Source organism: Petaurus breviceps, unplaced genomic scaffold (genome assembly GCF_028583685.1).
Source record: "Petaurus breviceps papuanus isolate PSGF00001 unplaced genomic scaffold, PetGlider_PUasm1.0 90650, whole genome shotgun sequence".
NCBI lineage: Eukaryota > Metazoa > Chordata > Mammalia > Diprotodontia > Petauridae > Petaurus > Petaurus breviceps.
Genome location: NW_027187299.1, coordinates 1,708,393 through 1,733,706, shown reverse-complemented (window position 1 = coordinate 1,733,706; position 25,314 = coordinate 1,708,393). Strand labels below are relative to the sequence as shown.

At 36.0% G+C, this 25,314-nt stretch overlaps 1 protein-coding gene across 6 annotated transcripts in view; it reads right to left on the bottom strand.

Annotated features, from left to right (window-relative positions):
• TARBP1 (TAR (HIV-1) RNA binding protein 1) overlaps nucleotides 1-25,314 on the bottom strand; it is a 110,052-nt gene that overhangs the window by 34,983 nt on the left and 49,755 nt on the right. For all 6 annotated transcript variants that reach the window (XM_069064842.1, XM_069064843.1, XM_069064844.1 and 3 more), the window contains 11 exons: nucleotides 23,397-23,494; nucleotides 22,882-23,043; nucleotides 19,319-19,506; nucleotides 18,683-18,941; nucleotides 18,395-18,583; nucleotides 17,407-17,606; nucleotides 17,144-17,215; nucleotides 15,313-15,433; nucleotides 8,371-8,481; nucleotides 1,845-1,994; nucleotides 333-419 (listed from right to left, as the gene is read on the bottom strand). In XM_069064842.1, the coding sequence (XP_068920943.1) occupies nucleotides 333-419; nucleotides 1,845-1,994; nucleotides 8,371-8,481; nucleotides 15,313-15,433; nucleotides 17,144-17,215; nucleotides 17,407-17,606; nucleotides 18,395-18,583; nucleotides 18,683-18,941; nucleotides 19,319-19,506; nucleotides 22,882-23,043; nucleotides 23,397-23,494 (1,637 nt within the window). The remainder of the gene's footprint in view (nucleotides 1-332; nucleotides 420-1,844; nucleotides 1,995-8,370; nucleotides 8,482-15,312; nucleotides 15,434-17,143; nucleotides 17,216-17,406; nucleotides 17,607-18,394; nucleotides 18,584-18,682; nucleotides 18,942-19,318; nucleotides 19,507-22,881; nucleotides 23,044-23,396; nucleotides 23,495-25,314) is intronic.

The window sequence follows — 25,314 nt, the reverse complement described above, 5'->3', positions numbered from 1 at the left end:
TTGCATCATTTTATGTGTATCCTAAGTATCATATTTCCTGTCTTCTCAATAGGTGGGAGAGGGATGAAAGGGAGGATTTGGACTGAAAATAAAAACTAAGTTAAAAAAATTTTAATCAACAAGTAATTTACTTCATCTACAAATTCAGATATTTATCTAATTTTTTCTTGAAAAGGGAGATAGCTATAATTTTTTTTTGGTAGTAGGGAAGGTGAAAAAAATTAAGAGAATACCAAGTATTCTATGTTTCAAGGAAATTACTATAAATATTTAAAAACTGATAAATTTTAACATGCGTTAAATGTATATTTTTTTTACCTTTTTAAACTTACCATCTCAGATATATTCTGAATAATGATATCCAAATGTGACAAAACTGATAAAAATGTACAAATACTCATTTTGAGTTTTTCTTCACTCTAGAGGAAAAGAATCAATCAATTAGCATTGAGCAATTATTTATTTAGTATAGGCACTGTGAAGGATACAAATAATTAAGTATATGACATGATCCCTAACCTTGAGAAGTTCATATTCTAGCTAGGGAGACAAAGTTGTAAAATCATAAAAAGTTAAAAATACTAATACAAGAATTACAATATAAGTAGTATGTGAAGGAATGCTGTCAAAGAAGAAGAGAATGTTAAATCACGGTGGACTACAATGGTCTGAGAAAGTTTCACAGAGGAAAAGTAACTTAAATCAGACAATGAAACAAAGGTAGGGTTTGGCTTGGAGACAAAGGAGCACAGATGTCTATTCTGAAAGAAGGGAATGGAAGGAATCAAAGACCAAATGTAGGAAAGCATGGGCTGTATCCACAAAAAGCAGAAGATTCCAGTAAGGTAGGAAGGAAGGCAAAAATGTAAAGTTCTATATAATTGAGACTACAGAGGAACTTGATTACTCTGCCATACCATGTGACCTTTATGGGGTACAGTGGAGAGGGTAGTTATTAAAGATTTGGGGGCAGTAAGATATAAAGTTCTATTTTAAAGAAGATGAAGAAGGCAATAGTGGGTGTATGCAGAATGGATTGGAAGGGGATGACTATAGAGAGGTGGACAGATTAGAAAGTTGATGTATTTTGGAGTCAAAGACTGGAGGAAATAAGAGAATCAACACAAAAAAGTTTATAACAAGCTCAAGACAGATATTTTAGGAATATTTTCCACTGTTTTCCTAAGAGTTCCTCAATCATAAATTCTAGAACTAATCTTTGTATTTGGGGTAGTCTAGCTCTATGAGTTCATGAGTATAAGGAACTCCCAATGTGGAAACTAAGTCCAACAGTACAAATTAGCACACCTACAACTTAGAGACAGAGAAAGTAACTATTAAAGCACTGAGAAGTTACAGGACTTGTCCATGGTCATATCGCTAGCACATGTCTGAGGCAGGACTTAGACCCAGGTTTCATGACTCTAAGGATGGCTAGGACCCTGCCTCTCTAATCTTTATATAAATGCTTTCAATTACTTAAACATGTCATAAAAACAAATCAAAGGGCTTGTCTGATATGTGTGTTTAAATTATGTATGTGTCTGTGTAGATATATAGATGCTGATATAGACATAGAGTACCCAATTCATTCTGATCACTAATTAATATTTACAAAAGCTGTTTCAGATTTTTGTTTTGTAAATATTAACTAATAAGACCAAGACTAAATGGTAACACAGTAGGTTAACTATTACTATTCTCTTTTTCATACCTTCCATTTACTTATGCATGAAGTAAATTCAAAGCTGAGTTCATCAAACATTTTGCTATAGAATATGAAACAAAGGTCTGCTGAGTAATACTCTTTTCTAAACAAAACATGAAAACTGTTATTTACTTACATAACAAAAACAATTCCAGAATTTTGCAAGAAACTGAGGAAATTTATGAAGGATCAATATAATAATCCATTCTATTAAATATTTTATGGAAGCTTGGTTATTAACGAATCCTGCTTCAAAAATCTTGCCAATAATCTGATCCAAGAAGTTCTAAGTAAAAAAATAAATAAATCACAAAATCAGTTATTCCCCTGGGGGAAAATCATTTCTTCCATATTAAACATTTTAGCAAAAAATAAAAAACAAAAAAAAATCTTAATTTTATTAACTTTTCATGAATTTTTCCAAAATATTTAGCGAACAAAACTAAATACTAGACAATGAAACTCAATAATCCTAACAGTCACCATCAATCTTAAGTACTATAATTACATAATTAAAAAAAAATTTTTGGCTCAAGTTTTTATATTGTTACCTTAGCTACTGCCAATAATTTTAGAAGGTGCTGAATAATTTGAATCAACTACACACTAAGAGCTGACTTTTACAAAGTAATCAAGCTCACAAGGTGATTTATAATACTCTCAACTAAACAGTAACTTGATATCAAGAGTGTATCTCATGTTATGTCCATCCCTTTGCAATCTTTATTTTAAGATTATTGGGTTTTGGGGGCATTTTTTGCTTCTCTGTTCCTAGATCATCCTTCACTTCTACATATTTGTGTTCCCAGTCAGGTCTCTCATTTCTTTAGTAGTTTTCTGCTGAGCATTCATGTTTTACTATTCTATCAATTACTTCCGTTGGGCAGGCCATAAATTCTGCTTTCACAATTCTTTTTTCTCTTTTATACCATTTGGAAACATGCTGCTATAGTTCCATGTTCTCTTGGTAATCCACAGGGTTCTCTGCCTCATCAGGTATGATTCATTTTCCTCTGATTAGCAATATTTAAAGAAGTTAAGACTCGGTTAATTGATCTGGAGGCCATATTCTCATCTTCCCTTTTGCTTCATCTGCTTATGTTCAAGGTCTTTGTTAATTTCTATATATTTTTTCTTATTTCTCACTTTCTGACTTCTTTTTTTTTTGCTTTTTGGAGGGGGGGGAGGTTGGGCAATTGGGGCTAAGTGACTTCCGTCACACGGCTAGTTTTGTGTTAAGTGTCTGAGGCCAGATTTGACCTCAGGTTCTCCTGACTCCAGGGCCGGTGCTCTATTCACTGCACCACCTAGCCGCCCCACTCTCTGACTCTTCTTCTTTGATGACTGTTACCTCAAAGGATAGACCTTAAATCTGAGTCAGCATGCTCCCCTACTGGGTAATTTATGGTTCAATGGCCTCAGTCCCTGCCCCAAGTAACTTCTGGGGACAGAGATGGCCCTGAATGAGTGCTGGACCCTTTCCCTCAGTCTAAGTGACATGCCACACACACCAGCACCCTGTCCCAGGTCTCTTTGTTCTTCAGTTCTCTGGCTGAGTTTTGTTGTGCACAAAGGAGTGGCATGCTGCAAAGGTGCAAAGAGAAAGCTTTTGCCTTTTATTTTTCTAGGGGAAAGGGTAAGTGTGAGTGTGTATCTGTGTGTCTGTCTGTGCCTGTCTGTGCCTGTCTGTGTGTATCTGTGTCTCTGTGTGCATTCCGTGCTGCATTTAATTCTGCTGCAAAACCATGGATCAACTTGTATAGCCTTGCCAGACCATGGTACCTGGTGGGGGAAAGAGTGAGAATATTAAGGCTTTAAAAAAAAAAAAAAAGCTTCTTTTTTTTTTTTTTAAAGCAATTGGGGTTAAGGAACTTGCTCAAGGTTACATGTCCAATTATTATTTCTGGGTGTAGTGCTAAGTATCTGAGGCCAGATTCGATCCCAGGTCATACTGACTCTGGGGACGGTGCTCTTACTCGCTGTGCTACCTGGCCGCCCCCAAAAAAGAAGCTTCATAAATCTTAATTGCTTAAGTAAACAAGAGTTATTACCTAGTCAGAGCTCGTGGTGTCTTAGAGAAAGCTGTCTGGTGTCTTGAGAAAGCTAAAATTCCTTTATCTCCTGCATATTATACTATTTTTGAGAGGTCATAAGGGCTGGTGAAAGTGTCTAGTACTCTCTTTTGCTGGTTACATGACCTGGAAGTCTACTTTATAGTATCTCACAGTTCATTAAATATTTGCTCAACCAAATTTTTGTGGAATTGCTACAAGAATGCATGAATATTTTACTACTTAAATGAAACTATGATCTTACCAATGTAGCTATTTCCTCCATCCATCCAGATAGCAACTCATCCATATCTTCTCATTATGCATGACTTACAAAGTACCTTCTCAAAATAATCTTTCCATTTTGTGGATATTAGGTATACCACTTATTTGCACCATGACCAGCCCAAGCAGCTCACATCTTTTTTTTTTTTTTAAAGCAATCAGCGTTAAGTAACTTGCTCAAGGTTACATGGTCATTTCGAGGTGTGGTGCTAAGTGTCTGAGCCCGGATTCAATCCCCAGGTCGTCCCAACACTGGAGCCAGTGCTCTTACTCGCTGTGCTACCTGGCCGCCCCTTCACATCTTTTTCTGATTATATATTTCCCCAGTGATTTTACTTCTTATATAAACTTCCCCAGTAGAAATATATTTTAACCTACATGTGCCCAAAGTGCGCAGGTTAAGTTGAACTCTGGGACACTAGCAACTTTGGGTCTTCAGAAACTGTAATATTTTAATATTCATAATCCTATAAAATTAGTAGTAGTACATTTGTGTATTTTTTTAAAGCTGTTTTTTTTTGTGCCAGGGGGCAGTTTGAGTTTGTTGAAAGTACTATCTAACTTCCCAAATTAAATACATCCTGCTCTCGACTTTTCTTCCATTTTGGGCCCAATTAACCATTCAACTGCAATGCTTATCACAGAATACTGATATATCTGGGACTCAATAGATTGGCCATACAATTTGCAGTCTAGACAAGAGAAGTTTTTCATCATGCACTTAAGTTTTTCTTGATGGATTATTAGACTAATCTCTTGAGTAAACATGTATCTCACCCTATAATGTTATGGGGCTTGAATTGATTAACACAATATCATTCACAAAGAACATCTGGGTCACCTTGCCATGTATAGGTAATCCCTTTTCCATTTGGACCTTGCCAAGGACATATTCCATTAAAGAAGTAAACATCTTGACAGAGAGCATGTCTACCTGTTATATTCCTCATCTGATGCTAAAAAATCCTTGAAAAGAGTTAATTTCTGTGGTTCATTTTACTAAGAAACCTTATATGATCTTAACATATGTATGAGAAGCTATTTGTTGGAGAAGAGGTTTTTTTTTTAAGGTAGCATTTTTAACTACCAAGCCAAATGCTTTTTTGCTAATCAAAAAATAGCAGAAACACACATTCTTTGTACCTTTCAGTGGTACAGTTTGCTATAGAAAACTGATTTTGGAGGTGGCTAGGTGGCACAGTGAATAGAGCACTGGCCCTGGAGTCAGGAGGACCTGAGTTCAAATTTGGCCTCAGAAACTTAACACTTACTAGCCATGTGACCTTGGGCAAGTCACTTAATCCCAACTGCCCTGCCTTCCCCCTTCCAAAAAGCAAAAAAAACCCAAAAGACTAATTTTGAAAGCCTGATTGTTTCTTTCTCATACTTTAATTGATGATAACCTCAATATATTTTTAGATCATTCTCAAAGATTTTACAAAAAAATAAAATAGGTATATGGGTTAGCTTATTGATACCTAAAAAAAGAAGACTGGACACAATAAATTGCCTGTGATTTTTCCCATTGTTTTGTCTGTGACTTTCCCTTCCCTATATGATCTTGTAAAATATTTTGTCTGTGATTTTCCCTTCTCTAAGTCATCTAACCCCTCAACACCTTCAAGATTACATTGCCTCCAGCACAGATTGCCTCGGTGTGTCTGAACCAGCTGCTTTTCCAAACTTCTTAAGTGCCATTTTAAAACCCATCTATAGCACACTGAGGACTCAAAAGCTTTAGAAGAACTATCAGATTTGGATCCTATTACTGATGTTTACAATTATAGAAACACAAGAAATGTTACACTTTCTATTTGTGTCCTCCAGACAGAATATTCCTAAAACAGTATAGCTGAGCTAGGTCTCATGCCGAACTTTCTATAGATGTTTTTGCTTTGACAGCTTTCTAATTTTATGAGGTGAAAATACTATTCATAATATTCTGCCACCCTCCTTCCTAGTGTTTCACAAATGTGTTTGTCTCCTAACCTGTCATTACTTCTGCTTGGCAAGGAGATGGAATATACACTGGCTGAAGTGGTTTCTGGGTTCTTTTGTTCTCCTTACTGTGGTGACTGCTTTATATATATCAGCTACATTTTTACAGGAAAGAAGCCATTATTAATGTCTTTTTCCATTTTCCTCCCCCTTCCTCCAACACTGACAAGTGTTTTGAAAATGTCAGTATGACCCTGTTGTAATTTTTTGATATCTTCTCATCTTTATTCTTTCATCTAATTTGAAGTTGTGTTTTACTGTTTTGCTCTAAATACAAGAGTTAATAGACAATGACAACTGATTTTGAAATGATTCCCATCATCAATAACTGGATTTCCTGACTGTGAAGAAATATTACTGGAAGGTCAGGGGGTAGGATAATTTAATTTAGTACTTGCCATCTCCACAAGTCCCCATGTCTTCCAATACTCTTACTGAATGAAGGGCAAGATGTCCCAGAACTGTATCCAGGAACACCTGGCTCAGTTGGATATGATTTACATTGTTGGGAAGACTTTTTGTTGAATAGGAAGGAAATAAGGAAAATCCCTACCAGAATATGTATTAGAATCTCTAAAAATCATTTTGGATGAATATTACCTAAATCAGGACTACTCGAGGAATACATGTGTTGGCTGGAGTAATAGATTCTAATTATCAAGAAGAAATTATTGTGATATTCCAAAATTTAGGTGAAGGACCTATACACTTTTGTAAAAATGATGAAATAGTTCAAGTGATCATTATTCCTTGTGAAATAATACCCCTTGTGTAAACTGACATTCCTTCCAAAATAACTATTAGAGGAACTGAAGGGTTTGGTTCTACTGATAGAATAAAACTGAAAGCCAAAGTACGGTTAAAATGGAAGCTAGACAATGTTCCAAAGGCTGTAGAGATTATAGCACATGGAAAAGATAACACTGTAATTGTTGTTTTTTCAGGAGAAGATAATTAACAAATTACGCTCTTAACTCATATATTTTACCATCAACAAGGCTATGATAGTGAGAGTTCATGGACTGCAGAAGCACAGCTGACACTATATCTATCCTGCTTCTGGTTATTGTTTCCTCACTCTTTTTGGCCTTTGTTTAACCTGTTTGTTAGATTTGTCTCCTACAGGCTTAATGCCTTCCACTTATAGATGACTGACTGCTTAAGCTGTGAATGCCACCCTCTATCCAAGACGAAGATACATCACCCCTGGACCTGGCATTGACCAAGCTCCGGATACTGGCTAAGGAACTGACCCCTTGGATGGGCCCTCTTGGGCGCAGGGACAGCTCTATGTCCAATCTCAGCAGGAGATTACCTTAAGGAATTTTGGGTCCCATTTGTTTTATGCTCAAACCCCCATCCTAAGATATTGTTTTATGTGTTTATTTTGTGTTACCCCTTTTATATTGTTATGGAAGTTATGTTGATACAAATTACTCCTAACGTCCCACTGGCCTATGTAATGGACATGAAAGGTCTTGGGGCTGAATGTAACGTTAATGGAATAGGAAGATCTTCCCTGCCCATTAATAGGTCTATGTGACCTGCTTTGGGCTCTGACCCAGCTCACAGCTGTGATACAGCCTGAGTCACATGGAGCCCAATGTGGGAGGACCTTGCCCAATCAAGCAGAGAGCAAGACTGAAACAGAGCAGGAGAGGCAGAGCAGAGAGGGGAGGGAGGAACTTGCCTAGGGGAACTTGTTTGTGGGGAGGCCTGACAGAAACAATGCTTAAGTTGTCGGCACTCACTGGATTGGTTATGAGAGCCTTGCTAAATCTTATCTCCTAATATCCTAATAGTGATGTTCCAAATAAATATTTTGGTTTTGCCTTTTAGGAAGAGAGTTTATTATATTTTGCAAATCTACCCTGGAAATACATATGCATATCCCTAGCAGCTGTTATGGTTACTGCATTGGTGTTACACTAAAGAAAGTATCCAAGCTTTTTCTTTTCTTGATGTTTCAAACCTAATCCATATTTTCCCAAATACTTTTTGATTATTCTCCTCTGTGCTCACATTTGTATTTTAGTGAAGGTTAAGCTATCACCAGATAAAAAGATATTAAAGGGGTACTGGTTATGCTGTTTAGTCTATTTATCAATGTATTTCTATGAAACTTATTATCCTAATGAAGAAGTGATTAGGTCAATACCTTTCTTCATAAAATACATCTTCTACTTAATTTTAATTAGGAAGCTTAATATAAGTATGTATTCTTCAGCCTAATCTCATTTAAAAGTATCAAGCATTTTTTAAACAGAACAATCTCTTTATTAAAAAGGAAAATTATTCTTAATGATGTGTATATGATTAAAGTTATACCTGGTCAAATTTGGGGAAGAGTACAAGTAGACTCTGCCAAACTCTATTTTTCACTCTGTGCTGCAAAGAATTCACATAATAGCGTGTTCTAGATCTGGATACCAGTTCATCCTGAAAAGAAATTCAATTTTCACATTATAACACAAAGTTTAAAAAGCACTTATATGGTTTGTGATCAAAACTAAAACAAGTTACAAATACCAATATGCCACAGCATAAACTGGTAACAATGTAACCCTAAACTTATCAGCCTACCACCACCTTTTGGAAAATAAATTCATTTGCAACTACCCCAGAAAGGAAAGGGGAAGAATAAGTTGGAGGAGGAAATCAACAGAGAGGCAAAAAGAGAAAGGAAAGAAAAAAGGTAACTAAATGTAGGGCTTTTTTTTTTTCATTTTTTTAAACAGGTAAACACAGAAGTTCAACTTACCTGCTTCTAAAATTCAGAAAAAGAATGAAAGTTCATTTGTTAATGAAATGAATGACATTAACATACCTTAATTCCATACCGTCAGTAATTAAAGGGAAAGGAATGAGAACAAAATGAAGAAACTTTAAGGATCATTTAATCAAACTTCATTTTACAGATGAAAATCAAACCCAGAAAAGTTAAAAAAAAAAAAACTTCCTCAAGATTACAAAACTAATTTGTGGAAAACTCCCAACTACTTCAGTCTAGTGATTTTTTTTTTAACTCTACCACCCTAGCTCAAGGCATGAACTTTCTAAGCTATGCAGATGGTGAGAAAATGGTAGAGAAAAAAACAAAGCACACATGACAATTGGGGGAAAGACTTAAAAAGAAAGAAAAACAAGACAGAAAAAAATTTGTGGAACAATATAAAAATAAAAAAAGACTAAACGATTTTTTTAAACAAGGCACAAAGGAAGAAGGATGTGCATGGGAGGGAAACAGGGAAAGAGGGTGCACACAGAGACAGGGAGAGACTCAGACCAGCCTAACTCGAACTCGTGCACAGTCATTTCTATGATTCTGCTTTTCTTTCTACCCCAGGGCTCAGAACGACCACGCGCATGTCCAACTCTCCATGACCCCACGTGGGGTTTTCTTGGCAGAGATACGGGAGTGGTTTGCTAATTTTCTTCTCCATCTCATTTTACAGATGAGGAAACTAAGGCATACAGGGTTAAGGTCACACAGCTAGTAAATGAGACTGGATTCGAACCCAGGTCCTCCTGATTCCAGGCCCAGCACCCCATCAGCTGCACCAAGCTGCTTGCTTAGGACAATGCCTAGAACATAAATGAGTACTTAAGAAACACTTGTTTTTTGATTGACTAAAATTAACAGAAAATTTCTTGAGAGCGGAAACCATATTTTATACTTCACCACAAGGTGCTCTACACATAGGTGTTGAAGGTTGCTTCCTTATGTTTTCAGAAGAAATGTACACAATAGCTAGCTTTCTTCCTCAAGTTTAGAATAGGTACATTATAAAGAACCATGAACTTCATACTTGAAAACACAGAGAGAAGGGAATCAAAAGGGAATCAGAAGGAGGAAGAGGGGAACAGACAACTTACTGTTTTAATATTAATCCCCTTTTCCACTATTTCACCCAAATTTGCCTATCAAGACAATGACTATCAAAAAAACATTCTTTAATTTGTAGCTGCTCTCAGTGTTCTTTTTTATTTTATGAAAACTAAAGCTCAAATGTGCAATACTGTATTTCTGACCATTTGGCCTGTACACTGTAACTCTACTACATTTGTTGAGGTGCTATCTTTGCAGTCATCCGGGTTAGTAACTTGAAATTATCCTCAATTCCTCCCTCTCCCTCTCTCCCCTATTCAGATGCTAAGTTCTGTTAATTCTACCTCTTTATCATTTCTTCTCCATACACATGGCTATTACTCTATTTCAGGCCCTTAACATCTCTTGCCTAGACTACTGTAAAAGCCATCTAAATTACCTCTTCCAATATCTCCCTTCTCCAATTCATTCTGTACATAACTGCCAAACTGGCAATTCTAGAACAACTCTGACTATGTTATTCCCTTGATCAAAAAGTTTTAATGGTTCCCTACTGCTTCTGAAATCAAATAGAAATTCCTTTGGCATTTAAATTTCTCCACAGTCTCATTCTAACCTATTGCTCTAGATAAATTTCATATTAATCAACAAGCTATTATTTATTAAGTGCCTACTACATGCCAGACACTAGCACTGTAGAAAAAAATAAAACCCTCCACTTTTAACAGAGAAAACCATACAAGGTGGTTTCTGGAAAAAGGGCACTATTAGAAGGTGGGGGATCAAATTAAGCTTCACGTAGAAGGTGATGCTTAGGCTGAGTCTTGAAGGAGATAAAAGGATTCTCTGAGATGGAGGTGAAGGAGTACATTCTAGGCATTGGAGATAACCAATGCAAAAGCAAAGAGACAGAGTGCTGCTTGCAAAGAAGAACAAGAAAAGCCAGTTTAGCTGCACCATGAGTTGTGGGAAAGAGAGTAATATATAACAAGGCTGGACAAAACAAATACAGTCAGACTGTGAAGGTTTTAAAAACCAGAGGAATTCCCATTTTATCTTGGGAGTTAAAAGGAAGACACTGAGTTTACTTTGTAATTACTACAGTAATATGATCAGATCCGCACTTTAGGAAAATAACTTTGGCAACTGTGTGGAGGATGGATTGGAATAGAGAGATACTTCACAGAATCTAAGAGCTGAAAGGGACCTCTGCAGCTATTCAGAAATGCCCACTATGACCTGTCCAACAAGTGACTGTCCAGGCTCTGCGTCAACATCTTCCATTCCCTCTCACAGTGGCTAGTTCCTCTTGTGCACAGCTCTCACTGTGAGGAAGTTTTTCCAGACTTCCTGCCTAAATGTGACTTGACATGAAGAGACCAAGTAGGAGGCAGTTATAAGAGAAGGAACTAAACTCCGGTAATGGCTATTTGGGTAGTAAAAAATCATGACAGACACAAGAGATGTAGCTGAGATAATCCCTGTCCATTCATACCACATTCTAATCTAGACAACCTAGCCTACTGATTCTTCCCCATAGAAAATATTGCAACTCCTGCCTTTACAGACTGTTTCCTATACCCAGAATGCTCTTTCTCCTAACTTCCACCTGTGAAGACTCCCAGTTAACTCCTTTCAAGGATCAGATCAAGTGCCACCTCATAGAAGATGCCTTTCTTTTTTTGTTTATTTTTAGTTTTCAACATTCATTTCCACAAGATTTTGAGTTACAAATTTTCTCTCCATCTTTCCCATACCCCACCCCAAAACAACAAGCCTACTGAATACCCCTTCTCCCAATCTGCTCTCTCTTATATCCTTCCCCATCTCCCCTCTAACTTTCTAGTAGAGCAAGATGGATTTCTATACCCCAGTACCTGTATATCTTATTTCCCAGTTGCATGTAAAAAACAATTCTTTTTAAACATTTGTATTTAAAACTGATTTCCAGATTCTTTCCCTTCTTTTCTCCTCACCCACCCCCACTGGGAAGATAAGCAATTCAATATAGTTTGCACAAGTGTAGTTATGCAAAACGTTTCCATGGTTTTCTTCCATGAAAGACTATATTTCCCTTCATCCTATCCCACCCCCCACTTATTTTATTTTCTCCTTTGACTCTGTCCCTTTTCAAAAGTGTGTGTTTCTAACTACCCTCTCCCCCATCTGCTCTCCCTTCTATCATTCCCCCTCTTAACCACTTTCCCCTACTTTCCTAAGATACCCCATTAAGTGTGCATATTATTCCCTCCTTAAGCCAAATCCAATGAAAGTAAGGTTGATCCATTCCCTTTCATCTTCCTGTTCTTCTCCTCCACTGTAACAGTTTTCTCTTGCCTTTTATATGAGAATTTACCCTAATCTGTCTCTCCCTTTCTCCTCTCATTATGTTCCTCTCTGACCTCTTATTTTTTAGATATCATCCCTACCTATTCAACTTATCCTGTGCACTCTATGTATACATGTACACACATATGCACACACTCACATATATAGTGTACATATATATTCCCTTCAAATATCCTCATACTGAGAAAAGTCTCATGAGTTACAATTATCATTTTTCCATGTAGAAATGTAAATAGTTCAACTTTAATAAGTTCCTTATGATTTCTTTTTTCTGTTTACCTTCTCATGCTTCTCTTGCTTCTTGTATTTGAAAGTCAAATTTTCAGCTCTGGCTTTTTCATCAAGAATGCTTGAAAGTCCGCTATTCCACTAAATGACCATATTTTCCCCTGAAGCATTATACTCAGTTTTGCTGGGTAGGTGATTCTTGGTTTTAATCCTAGCTCCTTTGACCTCTGGAATATCATATTCCAAGCCCTTTGATCCCTCAATGTAGAAGCTGCTAGATGTTGTGTTATCCTCATTGTGTTTCCACAGTACTCAAATTGTTTCTTCCTGGCAGCTTTTAATATTTTTTCCTTGACCTGGGAACTCTGGAATTTGGCTATAATATTCCTAGCAGTCTTTTTTTTGGGATCTTTTTCAAGAAGTGATTGGTGAATTCTTTCAATTTCCATTTTGCCCTCTGGTTCTAGAATATTAGGGCAATTTTCCTTGAGAATTTCTTGAAGGATGATTTCTAGTTCTTTTTTTGATCAAATCTTTCAGGTAGTCCAATAATTTTTAAATTATCTCTCCTGGATCTATTTTCCAGGTCAGTGGTTTTTCTAATGAGATATTTCACATTGCCTTCTCTTCTTTCATTTGTTTGGATCTGTTTTATAGTATCTTGATTTCTCATAAAGTCATTAGCTTCCATTTGCTCCAATCTAATTTTGACGGAATTATTCTCTTCAGTGAGTTTTTTAAATTCCTTTTCTATCTGGGAAATTCAGCTTTTTAAGGCATTCTTCTCCTCACTGGCTTTTTGGGCCTCTTTTGTCATTTGAGTTAGCCTTATTTTTTAAGGTGTTATTTTCTTCAGTATTTTTTTGGAGGTCTCCTTTAGCAAGCTGTTGACTCACTTTTCATGATTTTCTTGCATCATTCTCATTTCTCTTCCTGATTTTTCTTCCAGTTCTCTTACATGATTTTCAAAATCCTTCTTGAGCTACTCCATGGCCTGTAACCAGTTCATATTTTTCTTGGAAGCTTTTGATGCAAGAGTTTTGCCTTTGTTGACTTCTTCTGGTTCCATGTTTTGATCTTTTTTGTCCCCAAAAAAGGATTCTATGGTCTGATTGTGCTTCCTCTGCTTGCTCTTCTTGCCAGCCACTTACTTGACTTTTGAGCTCTTTGCCATGGTAAAACTCTGCTTCCAGAGTGGACAGTTTTGTCCCAAATCGCCGGGGTTTTAGCAAATGTTGTCAGAGGTCTGAGGAGGGTGCCCTCTCTACAGCCACCACAAGCTCTGGCACACTGGCGTTTCTCACCCCAGGACCACCAGCCAACACGGTGATTCAGATCCAAGCAGGTCAAAGCAAGAGTGATTAATGGTCGTTGGGTCCTCCTACAATCTGCAGGCCAGGAGCTCCTAAGGCAGTCATGTGGCAGCAGCTGCAGCTGCCAAGCCTTCTCCTCCTCTTGCCCCGCGGGCAGGGAGCTCCAACAGAATTCCCCATTGACCTTTTACTTTGTCTTTGGCATTTATTGGTTAAGAATTCTGGAAACTGCCATAGCTGCCAGTGATTTACTCTCCTAAAGTCTGCTCAGGCTGGTCTGGGCAGCTGGTCAAGGCTGCCCCGGGCTCAGCATGGCTCACACAGGACTGCGGTCAGTTCCTAGCTCTGCGCGACAGACCCTTCCTGTCAGCCTACCATGTTGGCTTCAGCAGGAGGTTTATTTCTCTCTGTCATTCTGTGGGTTCTGTAACTCTAAAATTCATTTAGAATCATATTTTACAGCTATTGGAGGTGGTTGTGGTGGGAGCTCACAGAATTTCCTGCTTCTGCTCTGCCATCTTGGCTCTGCCCCAGATGCCTTTATTGCAAGCCCCTGTCATTAATACACTTACCCCCTCAAACCTCAAAATTACTTTGCTTTTTCTTTCTATATATTTATTTATCTATGCACTTGCCATTTCCACCCCAATAGTATATAAGCTTGTTGAGGTTAGAAACTGTTCCATTTCTGTACATTTTGTACTCAAAATCCAGCCCAGCAACTGACAATATAGCAAGAATTTAATCTTATTGAGCTGAATTACTTTATTATTCTTTTCCTTTCGGAAATCCTACCAAAAGGGAACCAAACAAACAGATCCTTAAACATTCCAAATTTCCTATATTGTCATAATTATAGAATATTAAAGTTAAATCACACTCTCTTCACAAAACAAGTCAGTAACAAAATCATTACTGGAATTTACCTCTCTCAGCAATGGGAAATTCAAAACCACAGGACCCAAAAACTGCTACCAATGCATCTCTGTTCAACAAACCATTTAAAGGGTGAAACAGAAACCAGCCTGATGCTTCTTTACTATCCCTTTTTTCACAAGATTTTACACTTATTCCCAAAGCAACCAGAGATGAGCATACAGTTTCAAGAAATTTGCCCACTTAGCTAAACTGATTATTTTAATAATGGGAAATTGTCATCATGTAATATATTAGGAAGAATTCATGTAGAAACAAATCCCAACATATTTTTCTGAATATTCACAATCCAGGGCTTATAACAATATTTTTATATTTATGCTGTCCGTTTTTAGATACAAAAACTAGGTTCAGTAAAACAATTTTGCCTAACTTAGTAATTACACAAATATCGAATCTAAATGTTTAGAAATAAATACTAAAGCTAATTTCTTCTGGATTTAGAGGTTTCTTTTTTTTCAAAATACTAAAATGTACTTTCTGCCTATGTGAAAAGAATAATGCACTTGCTGACTGAAACTGCTGGGCTAATATACCATTATATTGTTAGTACTTCAACAAAAACAAAGATTATTTTTAAGTTATCTAAAACATAAAATAAAGTAAAATCTTTACTTTATCTAGTAGCTTGATTGCAAGATCTTCTATAAACATCTTGTGGGAAATATTTGATCCATCCAATAAACAAAGGAATTTGATAGCGCAAACTCTCACATAATGGTCATCTCTGTTAGTACTGGAAAACATATGTATTGAATAATATTCAATATAGCTTGAATGTGCAACAAATAAACGATTTTATCAAAAAAGTATTTTAAAAAACCCTGGTGAAACAAATTTTATTACATTAAAATTTCCGTATTTAACAAAAAGAGCTTATCATTACTACTTAACATTAAAGATAAAAAGAATCACATTTCTGTCAAATGGGGGAACTCTCCAGAAAGTATGAATGGGTCAGCACAAATCCACTTTGACAACTTCTCTTGTTCAACATTCATACACTATTGATATTGAACAAGTAGTATCACCTTCACATAATAAGGAAGGCACAGATGACATCATAGCCAAGTAATTGTACACAAGACTGTATACAAACAAGACTGCAAATACTCCTTTTCCCAAGTATCAACTAGAATAAATATCAATTATCACAACGGCAAGTATTTTTCTACATTAAAAAATACAAGGTACATCTGGCAAAGGGGGTCTATATTTTCTAACTCCTTTATACTCTATTTGAAAAACTACAAGAGGCAGAGCTAAATATGTCATCTAAACAAAAACAACTGGCAGTTAATTTAATGAATTTCTACATCTCTCTATTCTAATATGAATGAGGATATAATTTAAGTTAACTGGAAAATTTTATAAGTGCTGTGTTCTACCACAAGGGTTCTTAACCTTTTTTGAGTCATGGATCACTTTGGCAGTCAGGTGAAGCTGATAGACCCCTTCTCAGGGAAAAAAAAAAAGAACTGTTTTGTTTTGGTTTTTTAATTAATAATTGAAGGAAATTCTAAATTTTCATTAGAGGTTATTTAAATAATATGGAATTTCCCCCCCCATACAACTACATGAACTCCCTGAAATCTATCCATGGACTCATTGAGGATAAGGTTAAGGACCCGTTCTACAGGCTCTCTCTTGTTTAAAACACAAACTCTTTTTAAAAAGTTTGAGCTCCATGAACAATGTCATATACTCAACAACGCACCTGGGAATATCTTTCAAAATAATATATTTTAATGACTATAACTTTTGGTTTTACAAAGAAAAGTGAAAAATAATGAAATTCATTACAAGTTCTCACAAACAGAAATCAAAGTGAATAATACAATACTGTTCTCTTTTAGGGGACAAAATAAATTTCAAAAACCATGTGAAAAAGATAAGTGTCAGAAATTTAAGAGAATAATTAGTCATAAAATGGGAAAATACTATTCCTGAAACTTTTACGAAGCTGAGTTCAAAGGATGGATAAGGAAAATCATATCTAATCAGAGATTAAAAACTTCTCAAATGTTTCAGACACTTTTTATTTGATATGGTATTAATCAGTTAGCTATGCCATCTGTAAATTTTTATAACAAATATCATTTTAGTATATTCTAAAAGGGGTCAAAAATCTTCTGTAGTCAATCATTTTTTTTTATTCTGGGCAATTTTAGTGCAAGGGTTATAATACTAAAATTTTATATAATTGTCAATAGTACTAAGAAAAAATTTTTCAAAGACTAGCATATTTAAATGTGTTTTTTGAAAGCTGGCTTAAACTACATTGTTCCTTACACATAACTAGCGCTTAATAAATGTTAATTGAATTAGATCTTATTTTTTTCTAACTAGTAAATATTCCCCCACTTAACAAAGGTGTTTTTTCATAATAATAAAGAAACAATTTCCCATTTTTGTTAAGATGAGAAAAAATATTAAACATACTTACTTTTCTGTGACAACATTTGCTGCACATTCATGTCCAAGATTTTCTATGAAGGCTTGTACATCCTGTATAAGCCTTGACAAATAAAAAAGACAAAAGAATATTTTTAGAAGATTAAAGTACAAAGTAATTCCAAATCTAATAGTTTTTTTCTCATTTTAATAGCTTCAAAACAAAGAAAAGCAATGTAAAGTAGTTGGCACATATAATTCCACTCAATTAAGTATTTAATGTAAATATAATAGTATGAAATCAAGTGCCTTTACCTTTGATCTCGTCTAAACACAGTTCCAAAGATGCAGCCTTCAAAAACAAGTTCAATATAATCTCTAGCACTTGAGAATGGATCTTGGGACAGAGTCAAATCATCTGACATAGGAACTATCCAAGATTGACAGCAATAACTTATCAATATATTCAAGACCCCAGTCTTTGTTGTGGACATTTCAATTATCTTATATATAATCTGGAATGAAAATAAAATGAAAGTCAATTTACTTACTTGCATTTTTGCTTTCAAAGAAATCAGTGACTCTATAAACTATTAGGTGAACAACCTCTAATCAAAGTTCTTTAATAGAAGTTGCAACATAACCAACATCAAGTCAATCTATTCAATGCTTAGAGACAGTTCCAAAAAAACATTAAAAAATCATAGCATTAACAAGATCACTTTGGTTTCCTAATTTTCAATCAGTTTTTTTCCTAGAATTTATTTTTGGTTTTCAACACTCATTTCCACAATATTTTGAGTTCCAAACTCTCTCCCCATCTCTCCCTTACTCCATTTCTCCTCTACCCCCCACTCCAAAACAGCAAGCATACTGATCCCCAATCTGCCTTCTTTTATATTCTTCCCATCCCCCTCTCTTTACCCTCTTGACCCTTACTTTCTTGTAGGGCAAGACAGATTTCTATACCCCACTGCCTGTATATCTTATTTCCCAGTTGTATGTAAAAACAATTTTTTTCCAATCGATTTTTTAAAGTAGTGATAATCGTATAGAAATCTCCAAAAGCACAAATTCCACCCCTCAATAAGAAAAAAATGAATAAATAACCCCACTACTCCGTAAAAAGCAAAGTACATGGCATACTTAGGTTCAGATTTCCTTTTAATCACATAAAGCCCATTACACTATGCTGGTTAGTTATCTTTAAGTTCACAACTTTCAAGAAAAGATAATATGATAAATTTAGTTGTAGCTTAAAATTTCTTACCCACAAATGATATGCTTTAAAAAACTTTTTTACCTCCTTTATTTTTGAATATGCCTGGCCCTTGATTCTGGCAGCAACGGTAAGAACTCTGATATCAAATACAAACTGGACAAAAGCTTTCAAATTAGACCAGAATATCAGTTGTGTGTTGCTCAAAGAATATATAATTTTCCAAGCCATATCAAAAGACTCAATGCAGAGTGATTCCGAGGAGTAAAGAAGCTTTAAAAAAAAAAAAGGAAGAGATAATTATCACTTAATTTTAAAAAACTGTACAACTATTTCTACAGCTAGACTTAAATTGACAAGTTTATCACTTACCTTAGGAACCAGTATTTTCATGCAATGAAACACGGGTAAAACTTGATCAGAAGGAAGGATAGTGAGGGCCTCTAATGCAGACTGCAAAATTCCTACTGGCTTTGGAACAACATCCAGAAAGGGTTCCATCTCACCCTCTGTGGCTGGTATAAGGGTATGGTACTTATTTAACAGGAATGAAAGGCACAGCCATTGATCATGAACATACTGTGCAACTACTCTCCCCCATCCCTGGGAAGAGGATGATTCTTCAAATAAACTGTAACAAAAAAGTACCATTACTATCTATACTTATTTACAGTAAAGTTTTCTTTTCTTTGCATGTATAGTACAATGTTCTTATAGAGACAAATTTAAACATCACAACCATCAAGTTCCCCTGCCTATAAGAGAATCACCTAAACTGAAGAAGTCCATTCATCATCAGCTAACATGAAGAAAATCTGCTAATACTATTGCAGTCTAAGACAAATAAATACAAGTACACAGGGTCAAACCAAACTGATATAAGCAGGGCTGGGTAAGATGAGTATCTAAATTCAGTTATTGAAACACAAGGGTAGGATTCTGGATTTTAAAAATTTCTAATAGCAGTAAAAGAAACATTTCAAGAACATCTTAAGGATTGGCACAAACCTGTTTTGTTCCTCAGCATGTGGTTTTTTTATTATCTGGTTGAGGTGAGAAGAAGAAATAAATTTTTCCAAAATTCCAATATCCAAGGAATCAAGAGGCAAATTTGACTTCTGGGAGAGGATCCCACAGACCACTGCCAAACACGCCATACTAACTACTTTCTGAATCTGTTTACCTAGTTTTGGTGCCTGATAAGGAAAAAAAATTGTTTAACATAAAGTTGATTCAAGTCCATTATATCTTTAAATCAGTAAGTCCATCTCTCTACAATTTCCACCCACTTCTCCTACTTTTGGTTTCTGGAGAAAAGCAAAAGAAATGTCATACTTCCTGACTACAGAAGATGCCTCACTGACGAATGTGCCCTGTCCTGAGTAAATCAATGCACAGTGCCTTAACCATTATAGCCCAAAGTCACTTAACAAGTGCTACAATTAGGAACAAACCCTAATCTCTGCCAAGAGTAATCTAGACCAACACTATTTAATAATGTTAGCTGACATCTATACAGCACCTTAAGGTTTGCAAAACACTTTTAAAATATTATCTCATTTGATCCACACATTAACCTTCTCAAGTGCTATTATTATTCTCATATTAACAGATGGGGAAACTCAGGCTGAGAAGTTAATTGACTTGCTCAGGGCTGCACAGCTATCAAGTGTCTGAAGCAGAATTTAAAATAAGGTCTTCCTGACTCCAAGTCCAGTGCTCTGCCTAATATGGCACCTAGCGGCCCACCAAGTGTGTACAGATCCTGTATAATACTCCTGAGGTTCCAACATGCTTACAAGAAACTCTTTCACTTGCACCCACTCGATCATATCCTGTCCACTTTGATTCCTGTGCCTCTCCTCTAAGATTACCTTCCAGGTAATCACGCGTGCGTGTGTGTGCGTGTGTGTGTGTGTGTGATATACGCATGCCTACTCTGTATGCCTAGTTATTTTCTTCGTACAGTCATCTAAGTGTTTTCTCCTCCGCCACAATGTGAGCTCCTTAAGGGCAGCACAGTGCTTTGTCTTTCTTAGTATTCTCAGTGCTTTGCACAATGCCTGGTATTTAGTAGGTGCTTAAATAAACATTTAATAAGTGCTTGCTGACTGACTTGTATACAGGCATTACAAATCATAGTCTGTGATCTAGAAGCTGGGGTGGCTACCTACTCATTTTTGGAAGTATCAGTATGTGCCAGCCTTAAAAAGAAAAGCAGAAGGAAGCATTGCTAAGAAGACTACAAGGACCATAGGTGTCTCAAAAATTGCTAACTGGTCATGTCTATATTATACTGCTTGAAAGAAATGTTTAAATTTTCCCTATCCCAAAAGGAGGACAAAAATAACCAATGTCTATAAAGACCACTTTGATATTAAAACACTTTTGCATTAAGAAATTTAATTCCTTTATATGTACTACAACCCTGATTCACAATCTTGAAAAAGTTCAAAGCATTTCAAAAAGTGAAATAAAAAAGGACCCTTAAAAATTAAATATTTTAAAGGCGCCTGTAGTGTACTAGAAAAAGCACTTAATCTAACATCAACAGAATCTAGGTTCAAATCCCAGCTTTGATGCTTACTACCTGGGTAAATCTGGGCTACCTCACTGGGTTCCAAAATGAAGAAATATATGGTTGAATTAACTCATGTTCTTAGTAACAGATGAGAAAATTATTCACAAAAGATCTTTCATCATTGTAGATAGAAACTTTATTTATGCTAGCCACCTTGTCCAGTAAGAACAAAAAGTTAACTGACTTTAACTATACTACAAGAAACTGCATCATTAAATTTTGCAAAGAAAACATGCCTACCTTTATAAAATTATAATAACTTTCATGTAGTAGTTGCTATTTTATTACCTAAGAAAACTTTGCTTTATATTTACACCCATTAGATAAAGACAAAATATTTTCTTATGGAATATGATTTTTTAAATTAATTTTTTCCCCTCATCATCATTTGGAGACACAAGATCCAGGTTCAATTACCATTTTACTATCTGTGTGACCTTAAGTCACTTAAGAACATCTCTGAGCTCGTTTCATCATCTATAAAATGAGAGAGTTTGGACAAGGTTATATTCGAGGTCCTTTCTCGATCTCTTTCTATGACTCTTTGCTCCTACTGGTCTAGGGAAGTCCATGAATGATAAATCCAAACAAGTTGCTGAGAATACATGGAGGACACTTAAAGCACAACACACACACAAGGTCCTGGTGCCACTGTTCCTGAATGAGAATTCTGGGTAAATAAGCCAACTTTAAATAAGAACATTGTCTTCTATCACAGAGTCTTGGAGGTGTACACAGGACTTTCCCATCTGCTGTCATTTCATCCTTACTACAACTCAGGCTAAAAGCACTGTCTTCATCTGATATGTAAGAAATAAGCACAATGAAGTACTGTTCCTAATAATGATAATAATAGCAACAATTAGCATGTACATAGCAACTATTATCTCAGTTGATCCTCAAAACAACTCTGGGAAATAGGTATTGTTATCCCCATTTTGCAGATGAGGAAACTGAGTCACACAGAGATTAAGTGACTCTTTCCCAGGGTCAAACAGCTGATCTGAAGCAGGATTTGAACTCAAGACTTTCTGACTACAAGCCCTGGGTTCTCTCTACTGTGCCACTTAGCTCAGCCTACCTAGATCTGAACCTGGGGGTCATAACCTGTCTTCATTCTCCTTCTAACTCAGTCTCGCTCCTTTTCCAAACCTATGTGGCCACCTACATTCTTATGTTATTATAGGTCATAGGATCACAGATTTAGAGATAAAGACACTTTCAAAGTCATATAGCTCAATATTCCTATTCTACAGTTGGAGAAACTGATGCTTAACATAATGAAATTAGTCATCAGCGATTTGTAATTTTAGTCTTACCATTTTGTAGTCACACCTCAGTTCCCAAAGTGATTTTCCTAAAGCACATGTCAGACCATGTCACTACATTACTTAATAAACTCCCTTGGCTCCCTATTTCCTCTACGATCAAAAGTAAGCTCTTCCATTTATCTTCAGAGTCCTTCACAACCTGGTTCCAACCCATCTTTCCACACTTATTATACATTGCTGCCCTTGCTGTATTTATAGCTCATCCAAACTGATCTTTTTGTTCTTCCTCTCACATGACACTATATCTTGCTTTCCTGTGTTTTTTCATTAAGCTGTCCTCCATGCCTGAAAGGGACTGACTGCCACTTTTTAAAATTCTTTATTTCAAAATTCAGCTGAAGCACCATTTTCTACATGAAGCCTTTCCTCATCCTCCCAAGTGTTAGTGCCCTTCTCCACAACAGAAAATTTACTTTACATTTAATGTGTCTATATTTTGCTTATTTATGTGTATGTCTCCCTCAAAAGAATTAAAGTTTCTTGAGGGCAGAGACTATTTCATTTTTATTTTCATATCCTCAGCTCTTAGTACAGTGCCTCAAACAAAGGTGTTGCTTAATAAATGCTTATTGATTAACTAATTACTGCAGTTAGATCTAATAATATTTCTTGTAAGCTATACCAGGTTCACAAAAAAATTGCATTATTAGAAAAATTACCTTTTCACTACTCATATCTTGTAGATGCAAAATAGAGGCATTTTTTAAAAGGGAAATGAATCTCCAAATGGAGTCACTGTTTTTCCAACCAACCTTCCCATGTAAATTCACAAGTTCAGATAACACTGTTAAGTATAAATGACAATGTTCTAGATCTGAAACCTAAGACAAATAAAAGATAAGTGTAATTGGTATTAAATATCTCTAAGAAAAAATTACAAGTAAAAATCAAGATTCAATGATCCTTCACAAAAAGATTACATATTAAAACAAAAGCTAAGAATCATAATCAAAGCTGAAATATTTCATTTTTACAAACATTCACACAAACAAATGGATCATTGGGGGAACATGAAAGTCAATAATCATTTAACAAAAGAGGTGGAGAGTAGGCATCACCCAAGTTCTTACATATAAAAAGATTTGTTTTTAGTAGATTTATCCAAGAGGAAAAAATGTTACATAATATTTCAATTTAACAATACAACCATCAGGTTATTCCATTAAATACTTACAGTATTCAATTCATTGGCAGTCAGCCTTCTAACAATAAACTCAGAAATACTTTCTATAGTGGACATGACAGAATTCTGAAGAAGAGTTAGTACCCCATCTGTACCAAAAGAAAAAGTACATTATTCCAGAAACATCAGAAATGTAACTAAAAAATATTACTTAATATAAAAAGCATTTATTAAGCACTTACTATAGGCCTGGCACTGTACCAAGCACTGGAGATACAAAAAAAGAGGCCAAAAAAAAAAGTCCCTGCTCTCAAGGAGTTTACAGTCGAACTGGATAGAGACAATATGTAAACAAGATACATACAAGATAAATTGGAAATAGCATTAGAGGGAGGGCATTAAGTGAAAAGGAGGAGTGGGAAAGGCTTCTTGCACAAGGTAGAACTTTAGCTATGGGGGCAGCTAGGTAGTGCACTCAATAGAGCACACTGCCCCTGGAGTCAGGAGGACCTGAGTTCAAATCCGGCCTCAGACCCTAAACACTTACTAGCTGTGACCTTGGGCAAGTCACTTAACCCCAATTGCCCTGACCTCTGCCCTCCAAAAAGCAAAAACAAAACAAAACAAAACCTTTAGCTGCAATCACAAAATTTCTAGAAACTGATGTTGAATACATCATTATGCATTACAATAGCTGTTCATACTGAACCCCCAGTGTACAGAAGCCACAAGCCAATAGCAGATAGAGGGAAGCAATTTCTTTAATAAAATGTTAATTTAGCATCCCTACTCATCACCCAAAACATGAAACATAATGGCATTAATTTCTTCTTCATTTCTTGTCTAGATGACATTAATTTATTTAAATATCCTATATATACTAATTATCATGTGTATAAATACTCTTAATTATTTAGATACTTCTAATCACACAGGACTGGCCTAATTTATTATGAGAGAGAATGTAATGTTTAGGGTCATAAGGCCAGGTAGTAAGATGCAAGACAGTATAGATACAAGATAGTACAAGAACATAGTAGTTGTTCTTCTTTCCACCATTACCACCATGGTCCCTACATAAGCTCTCTATTGCTATAATATTCTGCAACAGAAAGCTACTTATTGGCATGTCCTTATACTGTGTAACCTTTGACATGGTAACTTTCCTAAACTTTTCATTTAACATAAATGAGTTAGCTATTTAGCTAGTAATATTGCAAAACGATCTGGAATACAAACATACAAATTTGACACAATCCTTCTAATCCCTTTTGCAGAAGGCCTAGTGACTGAGTACACAATATAATTTTCCTTCATTTATATATATAAATACTACAGCTTAGTTTTATTTTTTAAGAAAAGTTAGGAACCGGGGCGGCTAGGTGGTGCAGTGACTCCACTGGCCCTGTAGTCAGGAAGACCTGAGTTCAAATCCGGCCTTAGACACTTAACACAAAAACTAGCCATGTGACCCTAGGCAAATCACTTAATCCCAACTGCCCTCCAAAAAGCAAAAAAAAAAAAAAGAAAGGAAAAGTTAGGAACAAGGGTCATCATATTCTCCACAATGTGCAAGAGAGTGAGAGTAATAGACACAGAAAAAGACACACTATTTAAATAAAGAAGTATAGGGACGGCCAAGTAGCACAGTGAGTAACAGCACTGGCTCCACTGTCAGGATAACCTGGGGATTGAATCCGGGCTCAGATACTTAGCACCACACCCAGAAACACCTGGCCGTGTAACCTTGAGCAAGTTACTTAACCCCAATTGCTTAGGGGTGGCCAGGTGGCTTAGCGAGTAAGAGTACCGGCTCCAGTGTCGGGATGATCCAGGGATCAAATCCAGGCTCAGATACTTAGCACCACACCCAGAAATAACTGGCCGTGTAACCTTGAGCAAGTTACTTAACCCCAACTGCTATAGATAGATAGATAGATAGATAGATAGATAGATAGATAGATAGATA